The sequence below is a fragment of the Mesoplodon bidens genome, assembly GCF_964165515.1.
Source record: "Mesoplodon bidens genome assembly, chromosome: 18".
NCBI lineage: Eukaryota > Metazoa > Chordata > Mammalia > Artiodactyla > Ziphiidae > Mesoplodon > Mesoplodon bidens.
In genome coordinates this window covers 60,567,073-60,589,689 of record NC_138175.1, presented here as the reverse complement: position 1 = coordinate 60,589,689, position 22,617 = coordinate 60,567,073, and the positions used below count along the sequence as shown (strand labels likewise).

At 56.3% G+C, this 22,617-nt stretch overlaps 2 protein-coding genes and 1 pseudogene across 15 annotated transcripts; 1 reads left to right on the top strand and 2 right to left on the bottom strand.

Annotated features, from left to right (window-relative positions):
• Window position 1: 1 nt before the first annotated feature.
• On the bottom strand, window positions 2–7,179 carry LOC308606584 (tigger transposable element-derived protein 1-like). 9 transcript variants are annotated; one of them, XM_081217654.1, is made up of 4 exons: window positions 6,528–7,179; window positions 4,352–4,436; window positions 4,219–4,252; window positions 4–3,904 (listed from the first exon to the last, which is right to left on the bottom strand). In XM_081217654.1, exon 4 carries the CDS (start codon window positions 3,807–3,809, stop codon window positions 2,049–2,051), a length of 1,761 nt encoding a protein of 586 aa, XP_081073780.1. In that variant the 5' UTR covers window positions 3,810–3,904; window positions 4,219–4,252; window positions 4,352–4,436; window positions 6,528–7,179; the 3' UTR covers window positions 4–2,048. The 9 variants fall into 9 exon arrangements, with proteins under 9 accessions (XP_081073773.1, XP_081073780.1, XP_081073775.1 ...); XM_081217647.1 differs by lacking the exon at window positions 4,352–4,436 and having other exon boundaries at window positions 2–3,904; window positions 4,219–4,351; XM_081217649.1 differs by having other exon boundaries at window positions 4,219–4,436.
• Window positions 7,180–8,163: 984 nt separating this feature from the next.
• On the bottom strand, window positions 8,164–12,501 carry LOC308606617 (WW domain-binding protein 4-like; annotated as a pseudogene). Its single transcript, XR_014017935.1, has 2 exons — window positions 12,422–12,501; window positions 8,164–9,467 (listed from the first exon to the last, which is right to left on the bottom strand). The product of XR_014017935.1 is annotated as a WW domain-binding protein 4-like (transcript).
• MZF1 (myeloid zinc finger 1) lies at window positions 10,928–22,384 on the top strand. 5 transcript variants are annotated; one of them, XM_081217629.1, is made up of 6 exons: window positions 10,928–11,331; window positions 12,574–13,009; window positions 13,404–13,587; window positions 14,087–14,157; window positions 14,256–14,376; window positions 19,120–22,384. In XM_081217629.1, exons 2-6 carry the CDS (start codon window positions 12,614–12,616, stop codon window positions 20,655–20,657), a joined length of 2,310 nt encoding a protein of 769 aa, XP_081073755.1. In that variant the 5' UTR covers window positions 10,928–11,331; window positions 12,574–12,613; the 3' UTR covers window positions 20,658–22,384. The 5 variants fall into 5 exon arrangements, with proteins under 5 accessions (XP_081073755.1, XP_081073756.1, XP_081073752.1 ...); XM_081217630.1 differs by having other exon boundaries at window positions 13,404–13,593; window positions 19,222–22,384; XM_081217626.1 differs by having other exon boundaries at window positions 13,404–13,593.
• The last annotated feature ends 233 nt before the right edge of the window (window positions 22,385–22,617 follow it).

Here is a 22,617-nt window from a genome sequence, read left to right as displayed (position 1 = left end):
GCGAGGCCCTCTGGGAAATGTAGTCCTTGGCCCGCCAGAGTAACAGCTCGGGCGACCTACAGACACTACATTTCCCAGAAGGCAGCGAGCACCAGCGCTCGCCGCCTCCGGGAAATGGAGTTCTACAGTGGCCTTCAAGGGGGCGACAGTGGTGCGACTCCCGACGCTCCGCGGCGCCTTCCCTGAGGTGCTGGCGGTGTCCCGGGTTCCGAGGTAAAGAGCTGTGGAGCCAGATGGGCTCATCCGCGCGACCTCAGATCCCCTCGCTATCCGTCCGCTCGACTGTGCCAGGTTGCCGCTCAGTTGCCTCTCTACTCCTCCCGCCCAGCGGATGTGGCATTTCCTCCCACCTGGTCACCTGCCTCTTTCAGCTGCTGTGCCGCACTCCGCCTCCATCGGGGCTGCTCCTGCTTCCCCGTCCTCAGGGCTTCACCAGCCACACCGTACTGGGCCGCCTAAAACAGGCCCCTCTCTGATGCCTGGGGCAGCACCTCCCCAGAAAGCCTTCCGTATCATGTCCTCTTCCTCTGACCCCAGCTAGGTTTGGGTCCCTCACAAGTCGCCCATCGTAGCCGTCGTCACACAGAACGTAACAGCCTTTGGGCCGGCAGCTCCTGAAGCCGGTCTCTCCCACCCTGGTCTCCCCAACACCTAGCACGTTACAAGTGCTCATCATTCGTGCCGTTTATTAATCCGGTCAGTCACCAGGCTCCTAAGAAAAGCTCTTCTACGTCCCCTTGCCACCCCTTTTGCCACTCCCCCCAAGAAAGCAAACAAGGGACCTCATCTGGCCTTTCTCCCAGGAAGGCTGGACCCTGGAACCCCTCCCTGGCCTCCGGCCCCTTTTACATATGGACAGCAGGCCCAGCACTGCAAGTGTTAGCTGGGACAGAGGTAGAAGGAATCCTTTCTCCCAGCTTTACTCTTGGCATGCGTGTGTGTCACGGGCACACGTTCACAGACACATGCAGGTACCTGTGTCGAAAGGAGTCCAGGAAGCCAGACAGCCCTGGCTCACCGCCTGTGGCTCACCTAGCTGGAGTACAAGAACTCCTTCCCTTGATGACTCTCTGGGTTTTGGTGGCCCATATGGTATGTCTACAGAGTGAAGTGGATACCCCAGCGTGCTTGCTGTTACAATCTAGGGGGACAGGAGAACAAGCTGGAATGACGGGAGATAACAAGACTGTTCAAGGAGCCAATCCATTGGAATCGGAGCCATGTTTCTTTCTAACCTTGGGGAGAGGCTGGGCTACAGCCAATGTGCTCGGAGCTGACCCTGAGGTGGCCACTGAGCCCTCAAGAATGGCTGAGATTTTCCGAAGAGCTCTAGGTCTGGGAGACCATTAAAGTGACAGAAGGCTCAGCCTCAGAGGCTGGAGGGAAGCCAAGACAACCACAGCACAGAAACCCAGGGAAGAAAACATCTCCAACCAAGGAAAGCCACACACGCCCATGGGCTCGGGCACAGGGAAGGTACCAGAAACCTCAGACAACAAAAGCTGTGGAAGCCAGAAAGAGTGAGGATGGCACGGAAGGTGAGCAAGGAGAGTAGGAAACCCCCACCTAGAGTTGGCTAGGAAGAGTCACAACGGTGCACGGACAGGTCAGGGTTGGCAAATAGGAGAGGCTTGTCTCAACCCTGGCCCCTCACCACAAGGAAGGCTACCCTGGTGGGCTGTGCTTGGCAACTGCTGTTCTACAGGGTGTGTCTCTGACACGGATGGGCACTCCTGGGTCCCGCAGCTCATCTGCCAATCAGAGAACACCACCCTCTTGTTTCCCAAGGCTGATGCTCTGTGTGCCACTGTACAAAGATGGCAGTGCATGAGGTATGAGAACGATGGGTGAGAAGTGGCAGTGTCTCCCCTCCAGAAACAAAACATCATCAGACAAAGCTCATCTGAGGTCAGGCCCAAGCCCTAAATCACACAGGACAGCCACAGAGGTCTGTCCTTCAGGGTTTGTGCCCTTGGCCAGTTGCCCACCCTCTGTGGGCCCCACCTGGGGTGAGTGCAGGCTTTCTGCCAACTCCTTTGTTGCCACCATCATGGGGCCCCTTGAGGCCCCGCAACTGCCCGAGCCTGTCGCCTCCTTTCCCGCTGCAGCTCTCGGAGGTGGGTAAGGGCACAGTGGACACCCCGGGACACCCGCAGGCTGCGTTCCCGGTTGGGATCGTTCTCTATGAGGACTCGCAGGCCAGCAGCAAAGTGGGACAGCGCCTGGGCCAGGTGCTCAGGGCGCAGTGCACCCACACTTACTTCCTCAGTCTCCACACCCACCACAGCCTCCATGAGATCTGACTCTGGTCTTCTGGAGGCCAGGCCTTTCCCCGCCTCACAGGGCAGCCCAGAGTCACTGACATCCCCGACCTCCACCTCCTGGGGGATGCTGCGGGGCGAGGGCTCCCCATGGGCCTGCAGCAGGTGGGCAACATCGGCCTCGGCCACATCCCCGAGGCCTGCGTGGCTGGCTAGTGTCACAATGCTGTGACGGAGCTGGGGGACGGTGTTGGGCTCGGGGGCACCAGCGGGCACGCACTCGGGCCACAGCTTCCTCCAGGCGCCGTTCATGGCGGCAGGCTGCAGCGCTGCCCAGGCCTTAGCAATGTTGTCTACAGCCGTCATGACAGTATAGCTGCGCCAGAACTCCCGCACGGAGGGCCGGTCTGTACCCGCCGTCTCCTGGACCAGCTGGCTGAGTGTGTGGCGCAGATAATGGGCCTTGAAGGTGGCAATGACACCCTGGTTCATGGGCTGGATCAGGGCTGACGTGTTCTTGGGCAGGAACTCAACACGCACGTGGGCTGAGAGGCCACCCAAGTGGACAGGGTGGCAGGGTGCGCTGTCCAGCAGCAGCAGGGCGCGGTGTGGGAGGCCATGGCTGGCACAGTAGCTTTCCACAGCTGGGCAGAAGCAACCAGTAAACCACTCCTGGAAGATGCTAGGCGTCAACCAATCATTGCGGTTGGAGCGCCAGACCACAGGCAGGCTGGCCTTGGAGCAGCCCCTGAGGGCACGCGGGTTCTCCGAGGGGTACACCAGCAGGGGCTTCAGCTTGAAGTCACCAGCCGCGTTGCCACCAAGCAGCAGGGTCAGGTGGTCCTTAGAGGCCTTGGCCCCAGGCCCAGCTGTCCCCTCCAGTGCCAGAAGCATGCGCTCAGGCAGCCGCTTCCAGAACAGGCCCGTCTCGTCCACGTTGAAGACCTGCCGTGGTGAGTAGCAGCCCTCGTCCAGAATCGCGCGCAGCACCACGGGGTAGCGTGCGGCAGCCTGGGCGTCGGCCACGGCCGGCTCATCCGTCAGCAGCACGTTGTGGCGCAGCTTGAAACGGGCAAACCAGCCATTGCTGGCCCCGAACGTCTCAGCCTGGGCGCCGCTGCCCTGCTCGTGCTGCAGCTGGGCAAAGAGCCGGCGCGCCTTGTCCTGGATAAGCAGCGTGCTGACAGGCAGGTTCTGCCGCTTCTGCTCCTCGATCCACAGGCTCAGGAGGCGTTCCATGCGGCCCATTAGCACGCCCCGGCAGCGGGTCAGCTGGGTGGTGCTGACGGGCGTGGCTGCCTGAGAATTGGCCCGGATCTTGTCCTTGTTCACGCGGATCGAGGCAACAGTGGAGGTGGCCAGTCCCAGGGCCCGGGCGATCTGCGTCAGCTTCTCACCCTCCTCAAACCTCCGAAGCACCTCCAGCTTCACATGCAGGGTGATGGACTTCCGGTCCCGCTTGGCACTGTGGCGGAGGCCAGTCCCAAGGGGCGCCTTCCCCAGTACCTGCGGGTGGGGGGTTGTCTTCATGCCACTTCCCCGAGCCATGCACCTCAAGAAGCTCTCTCCCCACTGCCCGTCCACGGTAGCTACTGCCGTGCCCACAATGGCCTCTGGGCCTCTCCTGCCACGCCCGCCTCTGCCTGAAGAGGAGAACACATGGGCATTAATGTGTGAGTACATGAGAGTCTGGACCACTACCTGGCCTTCCCATGCTCTGACCTAAGGCCCCCAGCCCTGCTGACCACTGCCTCAGAGGCAGGCCCCGTCCCTTCTCTCCCTAACGCTAAAGACACTGCAGATGCACTTGCGAGCATACTTTGCGTGTAGAGGAGCATTTCGTTTAGTTTTAGCTGCTGAGACCAAAAACAGCTCTGCGGGGAGACTTTGTTCTTCCCCCAGAAAACCTCTCGCAACCACAAGGAGATGCAAAGAGAGTCTAGAGATCCTGACCCACCTCTCAGACACCGATGAGCAGAAGCACCTCCATGCTGTTCAGAGACATGAAACATCAGTGTGGAGAATGAATAATGGCTCCTAACCACATCCACATCCACATCCCAATCCCAGGAACCTATGAGTAAGTTTACCTTTCAGGGCAAAAGGGACACTGCACGTGTGATTAGGTTAATAATCTTGAGAGGCGGAGATTATCCTGGATTATCCCAGTGGGCCCTAAACGTAATCAGAGGGATCCTTGTAAGAGGACACAGAAGATTTCACTCAGTCAGAAGGCAATGTGACCACTGAAGCCTAGAGCTTCCAGAAGGAACCAGCCCTGCCAATACCTTGATTTTAGCCCAGAAGCCCCATTTCAGATTTCAGACCTCCAAGACTCTAAGATAATAAATTTGTGTTGTTTTAAACCGCTAAGTTGGGACTTCCCTGGTGGCGCAGTGGTTAAGAATTCGCCTGCCAACGCAGGGGGCACTGGTTCGAGCCCTGGTCCGGGAAGATCCCACATGCCACGGAGCAACTAAGCCCATACGCCACAACTACTGAGCCTGCGCTCTAGAGCCCGCGAGCCACAACTACTGAGCCCGCGCGCCTAGAGCCCGTGCTAGGCAACAAGAGAAGCCACCGCAATGAGAAGTCCGCACACCGCAACGAAGGGTAGCCCCCGCTCACCACAAGAGAAAGCCCGCGCGCAGCAACGAAGACCCAACGCAGCCAAAAATAAACTAATTAATTAATTAATTTAAAAATAAATAAACCACTAAAGTCTGTAGTAATATGGTAAAGCAATCACAGGAAACTAACAGAGAAGGTAACCTCCTTAATTCTTGTCATCACCGTGGAGTACCTGGGGATAGAGGAGGAAGGTGGCTCCCCACACAGCAGTCGGAATGATTCAGTAAGAAGCAAGTCGGGGGGGGAGTTCCCTGGCGGTCCAACAGTTAGGACTCCGGGCTTCCACTGCAGGGGGCACAGGTTCAATCCCTGGTCAGGGAACTAAGATCCCAGCAAGCCGCACGGCGCGGCAAAAAAAAAAAAAAGCAAACAAAACAGTGGCTCCTCTGCTCAGAGCCCTCCCAGGCCTCCCACCTCCCTGAGTCAAAGTCCACAATCATCACCAGCTTTGTCGAGGGCCTCCTTTGTCCTTTGCCTACTCCTGACCACATCCTCAGGGCAGACTAAGGGCACTCCCGACCCAGGGGCCTTTGCTACTGTGGCTCTTTGGCCCACAGTGGGGGCCCTTCCCTGTAATCTGCATGGCTTATTCCCTCTTCTGCAGGTCTCTGCTCAAATGTAACCTAATCAGAGAGGCCCTCCCCACCTATATTTTATTACGCATCCATCACACATTGCCTGAGGGCAGGAGCTGTACCTACTGAGCACTCTGTTGGGTCTCCAGGCCCAGGAAGAGAGCCTGGCACTTTGCAGGCATCCAACAGTCACTTGCTGACTGAATTATTTAATGACGTATAGTGATGGAGGCAGGCTTCTCGCTTTGTCCCTTTTGCATTTCAAACCATGTGAAAGTAGCACCTGATCAAAACAGTAAAAGTTTTTTTTTTTTTGAAGGAATGCGTGTGAAAAACAAGGACAGTACCTGACAGGTCTTTGTGTTTTGGGAGTGTCTATGGCACCGAGGAAGAGTACCTTCAGGGACCCATGGGCTGCACCTGGCTTAAAGGGGAGGTGGGCATGGGAAAGGCTTCCTGCCTGGAAGGAGGCCCCAAATTCCGAACCACTCACGCGCCCATCCCTCCGTCTCCACATCCCTGCCTTCGCCTGCTCACCCACAATTTTTTTTTAAATAAATTTATTTAGTTAGTTAGTTTTGGCAGCGTTGGGTCTTCGTAACTGTGCACGGGCTTTCTCTAGTTGCAGCCACTGGGAGCTACTCTTCGTTGAGGTGCGCGGGCTTCTCACTGCGGTGGCTTCTCTTTGTTGAGGAGCATGGGCTCTAGGCGCGCGGGCTTCAGTAGTTGTGGCACGCGGGCTCAGTAGTTGTGGCGCACGGGCATGTGGGATCTTCCCCGACCAGGGCTCGATTCCCAACCACCGCACCACCAGGTAAGTCCCTCACCCACAATTTTAAATTAAATTCACTCATTCTCTCCCTCCCGCTCTATAAAGTCCCCAAGCCGGCCGACGGGGAAGGCTCGAGACTACATTTCCCAGAAGGCCGCGGGGCCGCCGGAGGCCCCGATTGGCCCCCTCGCGCGCGTCCGTTCCCTTCCCCCCACGGGAACCAAGGGTATAGGCGCCTCGGCCCCTTCCCCCCAGAGCCCGGGCTCCCGCGCGCCCGACCGCTCTCACCTCCGGACCGCGACGTGGGCCGGCTTCCTCAAGTGGGCCGACTGAGCTGCGGCCCCTCCCCATCTCCGGCTTCAGGTGCCGCTTCCCGGCGGCGGCCGAGGCCAGCCTCCATCTTGTCGGCGGAGGCGGAGGTTGCCGGACGACGGCCGGGATTGGAGGAGGCAGCGTGGGCCCCGCCCCCGACGGCCCGCTAGGTGCTGCGTCCAGTCGCCCAGGGCCTACCGGGAAACGTAGTTCGGCGACGAGGCCGCCGAGCACAGAGTCCAGGCGGGGGCGCCCAAGGCCGCCTCTGCCCAAGGCCCGATTTCTCGCCTATTAATTTTTCTCTCCTGTCTTTCCTGCCGTCTACTTTCGGTCTCTTTCTTTTCTTTCTTTTTTTTTCTTCTTTCATAAAGTTTTTAATAACCTATCATTTTCTTACATGTACACTAGTAACCTTAAAAAGACAAATATTTACTACCAAATGTTAACTACTGTACAATTTACAAAAAAAATATAATTTTAAGAATTTGGAATAATAAAGGAAAGGTACCTACTTCAAATGGATTAAATAAGAAAATTCCACTTTTTAAGAAATTTAACCAGGAAATGGGAACTTTCCAATTTCTCTAAAGGAACACCAAAACATTTTACTGAAGTCAGAGAACTTACTATTTTTGTTCAAGACTTCATCTACATAGTTTTAAATAAACCCTAAAAAATATTTTCCAGTATATGTAAGGCCTCTACACAGAGCGCACGACTAGGGAAAAAAAGGACTCTGTCAGAATGAGAAGCCATGAAGAACAGAGATATGTCTTGTTCACCTTTACATCTCCAGTTCCTATCATAGTGCCTGGCTCAAGGTGAAAATGCTTAAGCAATGGTTGTCGCTTTACATTGAACCAGGCAGATACATCTTTGGTCCAGTTTTCATTCCATATTAAGCATGACCTGAGCTGCAGTCCCGGTTCTTGGCCCTTGACCTTAAATTGAGTAAGGTAAGCCAATATGCATACACTTTCTACATCAGCCTTCTGACAGGATCCTCAGAACTGAATTATCACAGGTTGTGAATCTTCTCTTACGTGGTCTAATTCTTATTTCTTGAATAATATCAGTGTGCAAAAGTAATGCATTTTTGGGACTCCCCTGGTGGCGCAGTGGATAAGACTCCATGATCCCAATGCAGGGGGCCTGCGTTCGATTCCTGGTCAGGGAACTAGGTCCCACATGCATGCTACAACTAAGAGCTCGCATGCCACAACTAAGGAGCCTGCCTGCCACAACTAAGACCTGGTGAGACCAATAAATAAATAAATAAATAAATACTTTTTTAAAAAGTAATGCATTTTCAGTGCAGTACAAGTATATTCACATGAGTAAGAATTGAATAAAGGCCTTACTTTTCCATGTTTTAAATAACAGGTACATAGCATCTTATATTATGATGTAATTAGCAATTTTTAGACACTGAACATAATACACTGTATTACAATGCAATGTGGTAGGCTTCCATTTTAGGAACAAAAATCAATTTCACATGAAAAAAGATTTATTTTAAATTCACATAAAATACATTTAGAATAAGTCTAAAATTTTAGCATTAAGTAATGTAAAAAAACACAGAGGAGCTTTCTTTATTATTATTACTTTTATTTTGGCTATGGCAGGTCTTAGTTTTGGCATAGGGGATCTAGTTCCCTGGGATAGAACCTGGACCCCCTGCATTGGGAGCACGGAGTCTTAACCACTGGACTACCAGGGAAGTCCCTCCATATGGGTCTGATTTTTTATGAGCTTTGGATTTTTCTTCATTTGGACCTGATGAATACCCCTGGGCATTTTTTTCTTTCTGTGTTTCCGATTCACTTCCGTTATCACTATTTTTTTTTCTTTAAACTTTACTTTTAGCTTTTGCATTTCTGTAGAGACCTCTCCTTTCCCCCCCCCCTTTTTCTTTTATTTATTTAGTTTTGGCTGCGTTGGGTCTTCGTTGCTGCACGCGGCTTTCTCTAGTTGCGGCAAGCGGGGTCTGCTCTTCATTGCTGTGCGCGGGCTTCTCATTGCGGTGGCTTCTCTTGTTGTGGAGCACGGGCTCTAGGCGTGCGGGCTTCAGTAGTTGCGGCACACGGGCTCAGTAGTTGTGTTGCGGACTCTAGAGTGCAGGCTCAGTAGTTGTGGCGCACGGGCTTGGTTGCTACGCATGTGGGATCTTCCTGGACCAGGACTCGAACCCTTGTCCCCTGCATTGGCAGGTGGATTCTTAACCACCGCGCCACCAGGGAAGTCCCATTCCCCCCCCCCTTTTTCTGCTTGGTGTTCCACATCAGAATCACAACGTGAATCTGATGATTTGGACTCTTCTTGGGTACCAAGTGACTTTTCATTGACTTTACTAGAAAGCAGATCGCCAGAGTGTGGAATGAAATCATCAGGTTTTCCCCATCCGGATTCCCCTGTTTCTGAGTTATGATAATAGGTATAACCGTCTGCACTTAAACCTTCTACCCAAACAGTCTTCACTGCCATCTTTTTTAAGTTTCCTTGAAATCCTTCAGGTTTCTCCCACTGAGATGCTCCTGTGATAAGATCATCATGGTAGTGGTAACCCTCAGAGGTTATGCCTTCTACCAATCTGCCCTTTGAAGGGTCTTTTTTTCTTCTTCTTCTTCTTTTCTTTTGCTGATTTGATGCAGAGGCGGATGGGATAGTGCTGGTTACTGGTGATATGCTTGGCTCTGAAGTTTCTGCCTCTAAGCCCAGGCTTTTCAAATCCTCTTGGTATTCTTTCAGGGCCGCTGCCTCCGTTGCAGCGAACTCCTCTGATGCCTCTCTCCTTCCTTCGCCCTGTCCAGCCCTTTCGCTTTCATCTCACGGAGCGTCTTTGCCACATTTTCCTTATGAGTCTTTCCTCTTTCATGAACTTCAACACTAGACCTATTGTCCGCAATCCAGCACCTGCAGTAATCAGAGAATTTCTTTGGTTGTGACCTCCAGTGGTCTGCCATGACTGGACCAGCCGCCCCGAGGGTCGCCCCCAGGCCCGGCTGAGGCTCGCGTTCCCCACGCGGTACAAGTCAGGGCCCAGCTCACCGCGAGGCCTGCCGGAGCCTCCGCGCCTGGACGCGGTCTCTCTCTTTCCCACCATCCTAGCTACCTCCTGTCCTTTCCTGGGTCTGTCTCACTGTTTCTCTTTCTCCCTGTCTGTCCCCCATTCCAGAGAAATGGTTCCCTTTAGACTGTCAAAATATAATTTTCGAAACAGCTAAAAACAAACTCCGTGAGCACATGTCAAATATCTATTTACCTCCGGTGGGAACTAGCAGGATGACATAGGTGGTTCCGGGAAGATGAGAGACAAGGAACAACAGAAAGGGTGAAAGAATGAACAGTGAAATAAAAGCGCCAAGTCGGATCGGTAGTGCCCCATGGGGCAGGGGGCAGGCATCTCAGTGTCCTGCTTAGTGTCCTACTGGGTGACAAAAAACTTGGGGTACCCTTCTCTACTGGACAGAAAGCATTTACAACCTATCAACCTTTTACTCGTTAGCATCTAACTTCACAGTATCTGGACTCTGATCAAAAGCAGTTCACTTAATAAAAAGTTGCTTCACTTAGGGAATCAGATGACCTGAAGCAGGCTTGGTAGAGACGGTGCTAGTTCTTCTAGTCATCTTTTTTCTCTTAATGGCAAGTTTTGGATAAGTTTTCTTAACATGTGTCCCTCCCGCTCCGTCTTTCTCTCTTCTTGCTGTCACCTTTCTCTGAGTCTTTAAAAACTCTCGATCCACTTTACTGTATCTCTAATTCCTGTCCCTTTCTCCCCTCTTGCTTCTGTACTCCTGATCCTTGTCTGTCCCTTGAATCTCGAGCTGCACGTCTTGTCGCTGTAAATCTTTGTCTCTCCTTTCCTCTCCATCCCGCCCTGATCGCTCTCCCTCTTGTTAACTGTACTGACACGCATGTCTGCCCAGCCCTGACTCTCTGACCTAGGTCTCTCTCTGTCCTGCCCGTGTCTCTGTCCCTGTGTCTGTTCACTTACTTTCACTGTCTCTCCTCACAATTCTCCCCGCCCCCGAGTCTGTGTCTTTCTGTCCTGTCTCTCTCGCTCCGCATCTCTACCCTCACCCCACCTCTCCCATCCTCTTTCAGACGCCGGCCGGTACCCAGGGTTGCCCTGGAAACCGCCTACACGGCCCACTGGTTACCATGAAGACGCCCGGGCCCGCCTACCGCCCGCGAGAGCAAAAAAAACTGTCATCGCGCCGCGCACGCGCGCGGAGGACTGGCTGACCTCCTCCCGGACAGGAGCCGGCCAAACCTCTCTCCAAGGCGAAGTGGGAGAAGCTCGCTTGCGGTCCTGAGGGCGGTGGAAGGGGTGGCCGTGTCGCCACAGGGGGTTGCCATGGAGACGGGGGCTGACGGCGTCCTAGAGAGGGCCGTGATTGGTGCAGAGCCCTGCTAATCCCCGAAAGCCCCGTAGAGAATTCAGGGAGACTTGGTGGGGGCATGCGCGGTTGGGAAGGCGGTGCGGCCGCCCGTTGCCCCCCGAGAAGCGTGCTCGCATCGACGGGCGCCTGGACGCCTGGATTTGAGGCTGGGAGCGCGGGAAGACGCGGCCCGGAGTGTGACCCGATCGTTGCGAACAACGCTGCCCCGGGGCACAGCGGGAGGAGGGTGGAAACTGAGGCGAGGGTCGGGGACGGGCAAGGCGGCGCTCCGGATGGTGCGTGGAGCATTCTGGGAGACATAGTCCGGCTGGGGAGGGAAGGTCGGCGAGTGCGCATGCTCAGGAGCGCGGAGCGGCCCGCTGAGCGCGGAGGTGAGGGCGGGGGCCCCTCAACCGGGAAGGTTCGGGCGGGGACGGGGGCGGCGGCCCAGCGGGATCGGGAGCGTAGGACAGGGGCCTGGGTGCCCCCCGTGGCCGGGCCGAGCGCTGTCGCGCGCGGCTCGTCAATCACTGCGCGTTGCCACGGCGACAGAATCTGGAGTCCCCGCCCCCAGTTGCCATGGCGGCACCCGGGCCTGCCCCGGCTCCCTAAAGCAGAAGGTGCCCGCCCAGGCTTCTGGTAAATGTAGTTCAGGGAGCTCCGCAGCGCCGGCCCGATTACGGAGGCCCAGCTGTCTCCTGGGGTTTCAGGTTGACTTGGAACCTTGAGGAGCGAAGGTTAGACCCACGGGATCAGGCGGCCCTCGAAATCGAATCCACTTCCTTAATAAACTCAGATCTCTCCACAAAGGTCGCACTGTACCTCCAGCTGCAGAAGGAGCAGCGCGAGTATGGTGGGGGTGGGGGAAACGGAGGTTCACAGTGGCACAGCGACATGCCGAGGTTACGTGGCAAATAGGCTAGGCAGAATCTCCGACTTTCCTTGCAGGTTCCGAGTCCAGTGGTCTCGGCTCCTTTGTAGCTCCCCTCTGAAAACTCCCCTGTTACCTCCTAGTCCCACCTAAATCAGAAAACGGAGGAGATGGTGGGGCATTGCGTGTTGTGATAAGTCGGGCTCAGAGAACGGGGCTGAATGGGGGGAGAATGGTGTCTGGGTGCTGGGCCATACAGGTGACCTTGCACAGGTGTGGAGTGGGGCAGGTGCAGTCAGGCTGCGCTGTGAAACCGCGCTGGGAGGGGAGTGGTCTGAGAGACAAGGCGGGAGAGTGGACACTGCAGTGATAGACTGGCATTGGTGGGGGGAGGGGTGGTAGTGGTGCAGATGCCCAGGCAGTGGATGTTGTAGGTGGCATTCACCTGGTAGAGAGAGGGGTGCAGAGCAGGGGTCAGGTGGTGCATGTAGAAGAAGCGTGGGCTTTGAGGGAGAGACGAGGTGCCTTCTGGGCCTAAGAAGCAGCCCAGGAACAGGGGGCCACCAGAGACTCTGCACAGGCGCAGCTAGGGAGACTCACCGAGGGCTTACCAGCTCCACGGGTCCTTGGTGCGGGGCCGCCTCTGTGCCTCAGTTTCCTCATCCTCCTTCCACTTGGCGGGCCTCGGGATTCAACAGCACAGCATCCAGCAGGCTCTCAATAAGCATTCGTCAGCACTGTCCTCATCCCATTCCTCCCCCAGGGGGAGACGCTGGCCTCAGGGCCCCAGCCTGGTCTTTCCAATGAGGCCCACATCTCTGGGCTCCCCGGGCCACGCACCCCCAGAAGATGAGGGGCCCATCACGGTGAAGCTGGAGGAGTCTGAGGAGGAGGGTGAAGCCACCCCATGGGATCCCGGCCCAGAGGCTGCACGACAGCGTTTCCGGCACTTCCGCTATGAGGAGGCGGCGGGTGCCCGCGAAGCGCTGGCCCGGCTCCGGGAGCTGTGCCGCCAGTGGCTGCGGCCCGAGGTGCACTCCAAGGAGCAGATGCTGGAGCTGCTGGTGCTGGAGCAGTTCCTGGGTGCGCTGCCCCCCGAGATCCAGGCCCGCGTGCGGGGACAGCAGCCAGGCAGCCCTGAGGAGGCCGCTGCCCTGGTCGAGGGCCTGCGCCGGGAGCCAGGAGGGCCCCGGAGATGGGTGAGTCAGTGGCCCTGGGGTCAGGGCTGGAACAGTATGCATCTCTGCCTCTTCCTGGGAGGTGCCATGCTCAGCCAAGACACTGGTCCCTTGTGGTCTGGAAGTGGTCACCTGCAGCAGACCCTGTGTGAGGGCAGACGGGGTTCCAGGGCCAGCCTCACCGGCCCATCCCTCCATCACCTAGAGGCATGGACAAGGGATGCAGGGTGGGGAGAGAGGGTGGGTGTCAGAAGCAGGAGAGCAACTGCAGGTGGTCCCTTTACTCCTTGCTCAGTCCCTGGTGGACATGGGTCCTTAGAGGACCTAGTCAGTCAGGACCCCTGGGGTCCGAAGATAGGGTGGATGCCCATGAACTCCCTACCTGAGCTCCTGATGGTGGGGGGCACCTCCCCAGGTCACAGTCCAGGTGCAAGGCCAGGAGGTGCTATCAGAGAAGATGGAGCCCTCCGACTTCCAGCCCCTCCCTCAAATCACACCTCGGACTCCAGAACCTGGACTTGAGATGCCCCATGGGGCCACACAGGAGTCGTCACTGGGCCTATGGGTGAAAGAGGAGCCTGGGGTTACAGAGGATCCAGGTGAGGGTAGGCAACGTGCCCATGCACTGGGGGTGCCCACATCCCGCCCAGCCAGTGGCCGTCATTATCCCTCGCATGCCAAGCCTGACTGTCACCACTGTGGTTCCTTCCATGTTCTCAGCTGGCATGGAGGTGGCTATTGGGGTTTCCTGGTGTGGGAGGCATGTGGGGTTCACTCCCTGAGGAGATCCACTGGGGGACATTAGCTGATTGCTCGAGAGCAGACAGAAGGCTGGGGTATGGGTGGGCACAGCGACGGAGGACCCCAAAGTGCTAGGGAGCATTCCCTTCTCTCATACGCCTCCCGGGCAGGTGCCAGACATGCCCACCCACACTCTCTGCCACTCCTGTGTGGACACTTAGAGCCCCCCTGACATGCCCAGCCCCAAGTCTACACCCAGGTCTCACCCCACCTGGACCCCAGCAGCTGGCACACCACTGAAGAGGGCAGCAGGGTGGGGAGCCCCTGGAGCTGCCTGACCCCACCCTTCCTCTCCAGAGCTTCTGGACTCTGGGCCTCTAACCAACCCCCAGGAGGCCACTTCCACTGTCCTACCTGAGGAGGCCCAGGTGAGCCCCTGCTCTGGGAGCCTCAGTGGGTGGGGGTTGGGTAGGTCCCTCCCTGGGCCTAGCCAGACACAGGCGAGCAGTGACCACTGTGGTTTCAGGGCTGTGGCGTGGCGCTGGACCAGGCCTCTCCCCATTGTGAGACTGGGCCTGAGGCATCCTCATGGACAGAGCATGCTGAGGCCCTGTGGCAGGAGGAAGCTGGGAGCATCTTCTCCCCGGGTGAGTAACGTGGAGCCCTCCGCAGGGGCAGCACCACCCCTGACCATCCCACTCCTGGCCCTGCTCAGGTGGCCCCCTTACTCCGGCATTCCCCGAGCTGCTCCATCGCCTGCAGCGTTCAACCTGCTTTAGCATCTCCTGCCCGCAAGAGCCAAGCCCCCCACTAACCTCACGGCCCCTCCAGCTGCTGTTCCCCGCCCCCAGTAAAACCTCCTGAGAGCAGGACTTGTGCTCCCCACGTCCGCTCCCAGCCCCGGCACCCTGGATGGCCCCTGGGTTCTGGGCTTGCATCCCACTGATTGGGGGGCGGGGCAGAGAGGGACAGCAGGTTAGTAGACAGGGTGGGCAGACGGGGGGACCTTGACACAGGGTGGGGCCTGGGCAAGACAGAGCGGTACCCTGCTCTCAGGCCAGATGCCCTGCGCCGTCCACCTCAGCCGCACAGCCTACAACGGTCTGCCATCGGCCAGGCTCCCTGTTCCCTGGACCCCTTCTCTTTGTCGGTTTACTCCCTTGTTATTTTATTTTATTTATTTTTGGCTGCGTTGGGTCTTCGTTCCTGCGCGTGGGCTTTCTCTAGTTGCAGTGAGCGGGGGCTGCTCTTCGTTGCTGTGGGTGGGCTTCTCATTGCAGCGGCTTCTCTTGTTGCGGAGCACAGGCTCTAGGCACACGGGCTTCAGTAGTTGTAGCACGCGGGCTCAGTAGTTGTGGTTCGCGGGCTCTAGAGCACAGGCTGAGTAGTTGTGGCACACGGGCATCATTGCTCCGCAGCATGTGGGATCTTCCCGTACCAGGGATCAAACCCGTGTCCCCTGCATTGGCAGGCGGATTCTTAACCACTGCGCCACCAGGGAAGTCCCACCCCCTTGTTCTGGTGAACCTTCCTGTGAACTCTGGTGTGGGAAGTAAAGTTCTGAGCTATGTTCCATATCTGACACACATTGGTATTACACTGAATTTTGGCTGAAGAATTCTTTTTATTAATTCTGTCTCAAAACATTTTTTTTAATTGCTGTGAAACTGGGTCAAAACAGTTTTTATCACCACTGTTGGTGAGCCCTTTCAATTTGAAATCCACATTTCTCAATTGTGGGAAACTGGCTTGCATTGTTTCTTTGATTTCCTTCCCCTCCATTGTTCTGTTCTCGTTTCTGGAATGCCTGTTACTTGGTTATTGGACTCTAGGACAGATCCTCCAATGTCCTCTTCACTGCGATTTCCCCATCCCTTTCTTTCTGCTCTATTTTCCGTAAAATTTCTTCAGTTATAGCCTCCAGACCCTCCTTTGAGATTTGCATATCTGCTAGCAGAGTTTTAATTTTCCAGGAGTGTCTTCTTTCCCTGAACATTCATTTTTTTAACCACTTTCTGTTATTCTTACAGTTGTAACATCTTTCCTTATTTCTCTGAGGATAACAATAACTTGTTTTTTAAGCTTTCTTCTCCCAGTGTGGTCTCTGGTCCCTCTGGCAGCTCTGAGCAGATGGGTGAGGGTCTTATTGGCCAGGACAACAAATCAGGGCTGGGAGGGGAGGGTGAGGGGTTCACTCCCCAGGGAGACCCACTTCTTGGGAAACATCAGTGGGTGGGTGGAGCATGAGTGGATGCCACTGAAGCAGTCGTAGGGCAGTCTGGCTGGGCTGCTTGAAGGCACCCCTGCTGTGAGGATCTTCAGTTCTCTCCTCTGAGTGTTCTAAGAAGGCACTCCTAGCCTCTTGCCAGCATCCCGGGAGAGAGGCTAGCGTCGCAGCGCCCAGTGTGACTTCCCTTAACTCCCTTGACTCCCTCAGGGTCCTCTCCCGCCCTCAACCCAGCCCTTTGCCAGGATGGGAGAGGAGGTCCAGAAGTCACAGCTACAGCACTGCCCACCACTTCCTCAGAATTCTGCAGACAGACCCAGGGCTGTTCCCTGCAGTAGCCCCGCCCAGCTTCAGCTTCTGAAACAGCTTCCCCAGCCCGCCTGGTGCCCCTGCCCCTTTGCCTGCGTGGCCAGAGGTACCTGGTACCTCCAGCTCCTGAACTGTTCAACGTCTGGGGTAAAACGGGTTGATTTCTTTCAGTCTTCCCCACTGCTGACTTACTATTCGCCTTCTCCAGTCTTCTGCACAGTTACCATTGCCCATTTTGCTTTCCAGAGTAGAAAATAGCAGGGATTTGTTTGTTTCCTCTCTTCTTCTCTTCATCTCTGTGGATTTTATGCCTTGAAAAAACAAAACAAAACCTTTATGGTGGCTTTTAATGTTGTTTCACAATGAAACAAGTTTAAATAGATACCATTATTACCCAGAAGTCCCCATTTGCTGTTTTTTATCAGTAAGGATCCAAACTCATTCTTTTTTCATAACATCCTTGTTTTGTGGATACTGACCCATCCTTTGAGAATTTGCAAGTACCTTATGTTATTTCCGGCCTTGTTAGTTAGCTCGGTTTCCTTGGGTGTGAATGCTCCCACTGGGTGCACTGTTGACAACCTGCCCGTCACAGCTCTGGGGGCTTCTTATTTGTCCCTGCCCTAAGCATCATCCTCGGTGAGGGACTGCCACAGGGTCCGTCATAACTCTGAACTGGAAGGCTCCTCTGGGCCGCTAGCCATTCAGTGGAGATACTTCTGCAGCCTCACTGAAAGCAAAAGGTCCACGAGTGCACTGGGCTCACCCAGGCTGTGTCCTCAACCCCCAACTTCGTGACAGAGCCTGGCTCTCATCCTCAGTCTCCACAGCCTTGGCCCTGTAGAGCACAGTGCACCAGGCTCTGGATTCCTGAGTCTCACCGTCCTTTCTTGCTTTGGAGCTGCCCCAGGTATTTTGAAAGCTCTTTTCTTATGTTCTGTTAGTTGTGCATGTTGAAGCTGAGAGTAGCATCTGATACATGCCCCTTCTGCTGTTTCAGTCTTCAGCTGGCTGGCCAGGCCTGGCTCACGCTGTGTAGCTGACACTCCAGCCTGGACCTGCTTCTCTCGGCCCACAGCCCCACAGTCTCTCTGCTCTCTCCAGCCACACTGGCAGTTCCACCCCAGGCTCCTCGGCAGGTTCTTTCTCTGCAGTCCCAATCTTTCCTCAGGCTGCACTCTTCCACAGACAACCACAGCTCACCTCAGCCACCTTGGTCTCCCCATAAGGTCTCCTGGCTGCTCCCCTTGCCCTCAACTGAACATCTTCTGTGCAGCCAGAGCTTTTATCAGGAGAACATTTTGAATTGCTAGGACATTCACGTGTTAGAAAATTCAGAAAGCACAGGGGAGTATACAGTGGAATGCCCCTCTCCTGCCTGTATCACATGGTCCTGCACCCCAACAGCCAACATCACCGGTTTTTTGTGTGTACTTCCAGAAAGATTCTCTGCATAGAAGAACAAACACAAATTCAGGTGCATACTCATTTCCCGTTTTTAAAACACACGTGGATGCTTTATCTTCACACTGTTCCACGCCTGACATTTTCCGTGCATCTTCCCACTTGAACACACAGCAGCAAGCGCCCTCCTCTTTGGACAGCTGCATAGAGCCCACTGGGGCTCACCGTGGACACACCTGTTTATCCATCCAGGCCCCTACTGACATTCCTTTGGGTTACTTTTCAGTGAGAACTGAGAAACCTCCTACACTGGTCATTTCACACAGGGGGAACACAACTGGTGGTGAAGTACCTAGACGTGGAGCTGTTGGGTCAGACGGTGGGAAACTGGACATGTTGATGCCCTTTGCCACACTGGCTTCTGTTTATGCTCGCAAGCGGTGCACACGAATGCTTGGGCTCCTGGAGTTAGGGTGTGGGAACAGTAACGAGTACGGCCCTAACACGCACTTTGCTTACTAGGAGGGGACTGAGCATGTTTTACGGAATTTAAGCATCAGTGACATTTCCTTTCCTTTTCCTGCCCTTTCCTCACGTTTGTCAGGTTGTCCGTCTTTCTTGTTGATTGACTGGCGCACCTTACTTTGGTTAATTAGTCCCTTGCCTCTGGAGAGTTCTCAGTTTGTCACTCGTCTTTTGACTCGGAGGGTGTTTGCTGTGCACAGATGATTTCCTTTGACACAGTATAATTTTTCTGAGTTTTCTTTGGCATCTGATAGGTCTTCTGTCACCTACTGAAGCCCTTGCCAGTCGCCCAGTCTCCTTGCTTTAACTTCCTTCTTCTCTGTTGCCTGTGCTCACATCGCCTCCCTCCCCCAGCATCTAATGATGGAGTGCTCACAGCGTGGCTGGAACCTGCTCCTTTTATCCGCAGACACCCACCCCTGTCTGATCACATGCAGGCCCAGGACTCCGCAGGCCATGTACACACCACAGCACCCATGTTCACCTTTCCCGGCAGACTGGGCCCGACTCCTGTGCCCCACAGCCTGCGTGTGGCCTCTGTCCCGCGGGAGTCCCGTGGGCATCTCAAGGAAGGCACGGCAGACAAAAGTCCTGGTGGCCTGCATTCCCTGCCTCTATCCCCTGCCCTGTTCCCTTCCTGTTGGCTCCACTTCCAGCCTCCCTCAGACCCACCCCCAGCTCTGCATTTGTGGAAACCATCATCACCCACCCGGACAGTGCAAGGGCCACCTGCCCCACCTTTGCCCTACAGCCCTTCCAGAAAGGCGGTTTTCACAAACTTAAGTCAGACCTGGAAAGCGTGTCCCCAGCTTTTCAGTCTTCCACCTCCTGCAAGGGTCTGTCCCACTGTCACCTCCTTAGGGAAGCCTGCACAGACACAACCCCTGCCCCTGCCCACGTCACTTCTGTCTGCCTCCTTGGTCAGTTTCAGGTCGCTCTAGTTCGCACCGTTTCCGCAGGGCTGGAGTGGCTCTGGGCACAAGTGGGTTCTCTGTCATGAATGAGTGGATCCCCTTCTGCAATGCAGGGTTTACACTCCAGATGGACAGCATCTCTGCTGGCCCAGACACTGTGAGCCCCCACGTCCACCTCCCCTGGGACCTCGGCGTGGCCAGCCTCACGGGCCGACTCGAGTCACCCTCCCTCGAAGGTGGCTTCTCACACGCGCTGGTGCTCTCCGGCGACCCGGGAGGTGAGCAGGACCCCACGTACGACCCCCGCCAGGGCGTGGGCCCCGGGCTGGCCGCCGCTCGCTGGCGTGCCCCCAGGGGCCGGAGCCGGGGTCGAGGTCGCCCCAGCACAGGCGCCGGAGCCGTGCGAGGTGGCCGCTGCGACGTGTGCGGGAAGGTGTTCAGCCAACGCAGCAACCTGCTGAGGCACCAGAAGATACACACGGGAGAGCGGCCGTTCGTGTGCGGCGAATGCGGCCGCAGCTTCAGCCGCAGCTCGCACCTGCTGCGCCATCAGCTCACGCACACCGAGGAGCGGCCGTTCGTGTGCGGCGACTGCGGCCAAGGGTTCGTACGCAGCGCGCGCCTGGAGGAGCACCGGCGCGTGCACACGGGCGAGCAGCCCTTCCGCTGCGCCGAGTGCGGCCAGAGCTTCCGGCAGCGCTCCAACCTGCTGCAGCACCAGCGCATCCACGGCGACCCCCCGGGCCCCGGCGCGGCACCCCCCGCGCCTCCTGGCGCGCCGGAGCCCCCAGGCCCCTTCCCGTGCAGCGAGTGCCGCGAGAGCTTCGCACGGCGCGCCGTGCTGCTGGAGCACCAGGCGGTGCACACAGGCGACAAGTCTTTCGGCTGCGTGGAGTGCGGCGAGCGCTTCGGCCGCCGTTCGGTGTTGCTGCAGCACCGGCGCGTGCACAGCGGCGAGCGGCCCTTCGCCTGCGCTGAGTGCGGCCAGAGCTTCCGGCAGCGCTCCAACCTCACGCAGCACCGGCGCATCCACACGGGCGAGCGGCCCTTCGCCTGCGGGGAGTGCGGCAAGGCCTTCCGCCAGCGGCCCACGCTCACGCAGCACCTGCGCGTGCACACGGGGGAAAAGCCCTTCGCCTGCCCTGAGTGCGGCCAGCGCTTCAGCCAGCGTCTGAAGCTTACTCGCCATCAGCGGACGCACACCGGCGAGAAGCCCTACCACTGCAGCGAGTGTGGCCTGGGCTTCACGCAAGTCTCGCGGCTCACCGAGCACCAGCGCATCCACACAGGTGAGCGACCCTTCGCCTGCCCGGAGTGCGGCCAGAGCTTCCGGCAGCACGCCAACCTCACGCAGCACCGGCGCATCCACACGGGCGAGCGGCCGTACGCATGCCCCGAGTGCGGCAAAGCCTTCCGCCAGCGGCCCACGCTCACGCAGCATCTGCGCACCCACCGGCGCGAGAAGCCCTTCGCCTGCCAGGACTGCGGCCGCTGCTTCCACCAGAGCACCAAGCTCATCCAGCATCAGCGCGTCCACAGTGCCGAGTAGCCAGCGCGCGCTGCACCCCCTCTCCGCCCTCACCTCGTTCCTCCGTGCAGGGGGGCGGGGGGGACTGCAGAACACCTACCTCGCGGGGATGCTGTGAGGCCTGTGATCACGTGGGTACAAGCCAGCCCTCTTAGGGCCCGGTGCCCAGTAGGTGCTCAATAAACAGTACACGGAACCTGCGTCTGGGTCTGCACCAATTCAGTTCCTCCCCACTTGCCTGGGTCCCTCTCTGCCCGCCCCACAGGTCCACCACTTTCTTTGCCACCACGTGACTCCGGTAAGAGGCAGAGGCTGGCCACGTCTGCGGGCTGCCCTCCTTGCACCACGGCTCCTGTACTGTTTGCCCATGTTCCCTTCGACCCACACATCTGCCGGCCAAGCCAACTGCCAGATGAGGACCTGGAGTGGCAGCGTTCTCCCCAGCCAACCAATATCATCAGGTGCTGAAGTATCAAACTGGTGTCCAGCATGCCAGAGCCGGCCTGAGGATATGTGTTTATGAAACTTTAAACCTAGGGAGCCATTCCTTAGGTGTAAAAGCTACAAGGCTTTACCTGGGAATCCATATTCTTTCGAGACTTTCCTCTGTTCCCCGCAGACTCCAGCCAGTCCGAGACACGCAGGTGGCTGCAAGCCCCAGGACAGTTCCCCAGCCCTCTAGTGATGGGTCCCATCATGCGCCGTTCTCCTCCCTCCCTGGCCCCGTGCACAGCCCCTAAGGGCTCCCGCACAGTGGGAGGTCTCTATCTTGAGTGTGTTCAGTAACTAGTCACAAGAAGCACAGCTGGCAGCAGCTTTCATGAAGATGGACAGATACTGCCAGTTCCAGTTCAGTGTCCTGCAGACTTGAGGGCCGGTGTCTCTGGAACCCTCCAGCCTCTTCCTGTGCCATTGCTTCTTTTGCCCTATCTTCCCCTTCCATCCTATTGCTCAAGCCTTGACACAGTCCCCCATTCCACCCATGGGTGCTGTAAGTGCCAGAGACAATGGAGAAAGGCAGTTCCAAAGAGAGCATCTTCATGCAGCAGGGTCTGGCTTGGGACTTAAACCCCACTCTAGGAGGGTGTCAGCCTGCCCTTGGCCTAGAGGGTTCCAGAACAGCCCTTCTAGGCCTGTATGTCCAAGCTTCTTCCAGAAGTGCAGCTGGACTTGCCCCTGCCACTCTGAGTCACCCTGATCCCCTCAAGACTTGGGCCCTGGTATGAGGGAAAGACAAGCCAGCCTGGGCCAGAGGCTTCCTACAGACATGCTAGAGAAGGCATGCTCCCTGCCTCAGCTCCCCTTCCTCCCCTCCCCTATTCCTCTCTTTTCCCCACCTCCCCGCTAGTCTAGCCCCAGCCAAGACCAGAGCCACTCTGGCATCTACTACGTCTGGCAAAGTCAGCAGCCCGCCCCCCGTGCAGGGGCACTCCCGTGTGGCACAGTCAGGCGTGGGGCATCCCCGGACCCTCTGACAGCACTCACGGTTCTCTCTGATCACAAAGGGGATTCTAGGAAACCTGGTCTAGAATCTGTAGAATCAGAGGGGAGAGGAAGGCAGGGAGGGGCTGGGAGAATCAGAGCAGGGAAGGCACATGAATGAACACTGAGGTAGCCAGTGGTCTCAGGTTGGAGGAATGTTGCCGGAACTTTATAAATCTCGTAACATGGCTTTTTTTTTTTTTTTTTTTTTTTTACAACTTGTATGACTTTTATAATCTGAAACAAAGAAAACAAGAAAGCTCTCATCTTTGATCATCTTCGTGTTAATCATGAAGGGAAATCTGTGCAGATACAACTACATAAAAACATGAAATTCCACACAGGAAAAATTACAGCAAACATGAAAAGCATGGAGACATCCAGCCAGGGCCCCACACCCGAAGCCTTGAGAAGTCCATGGACCCACCTGCCAAAACAGCCCTCTGAGAAGAAATCAACATGAACAGCTATGTGAGGGCCACCCATGAAAGGTCATTTC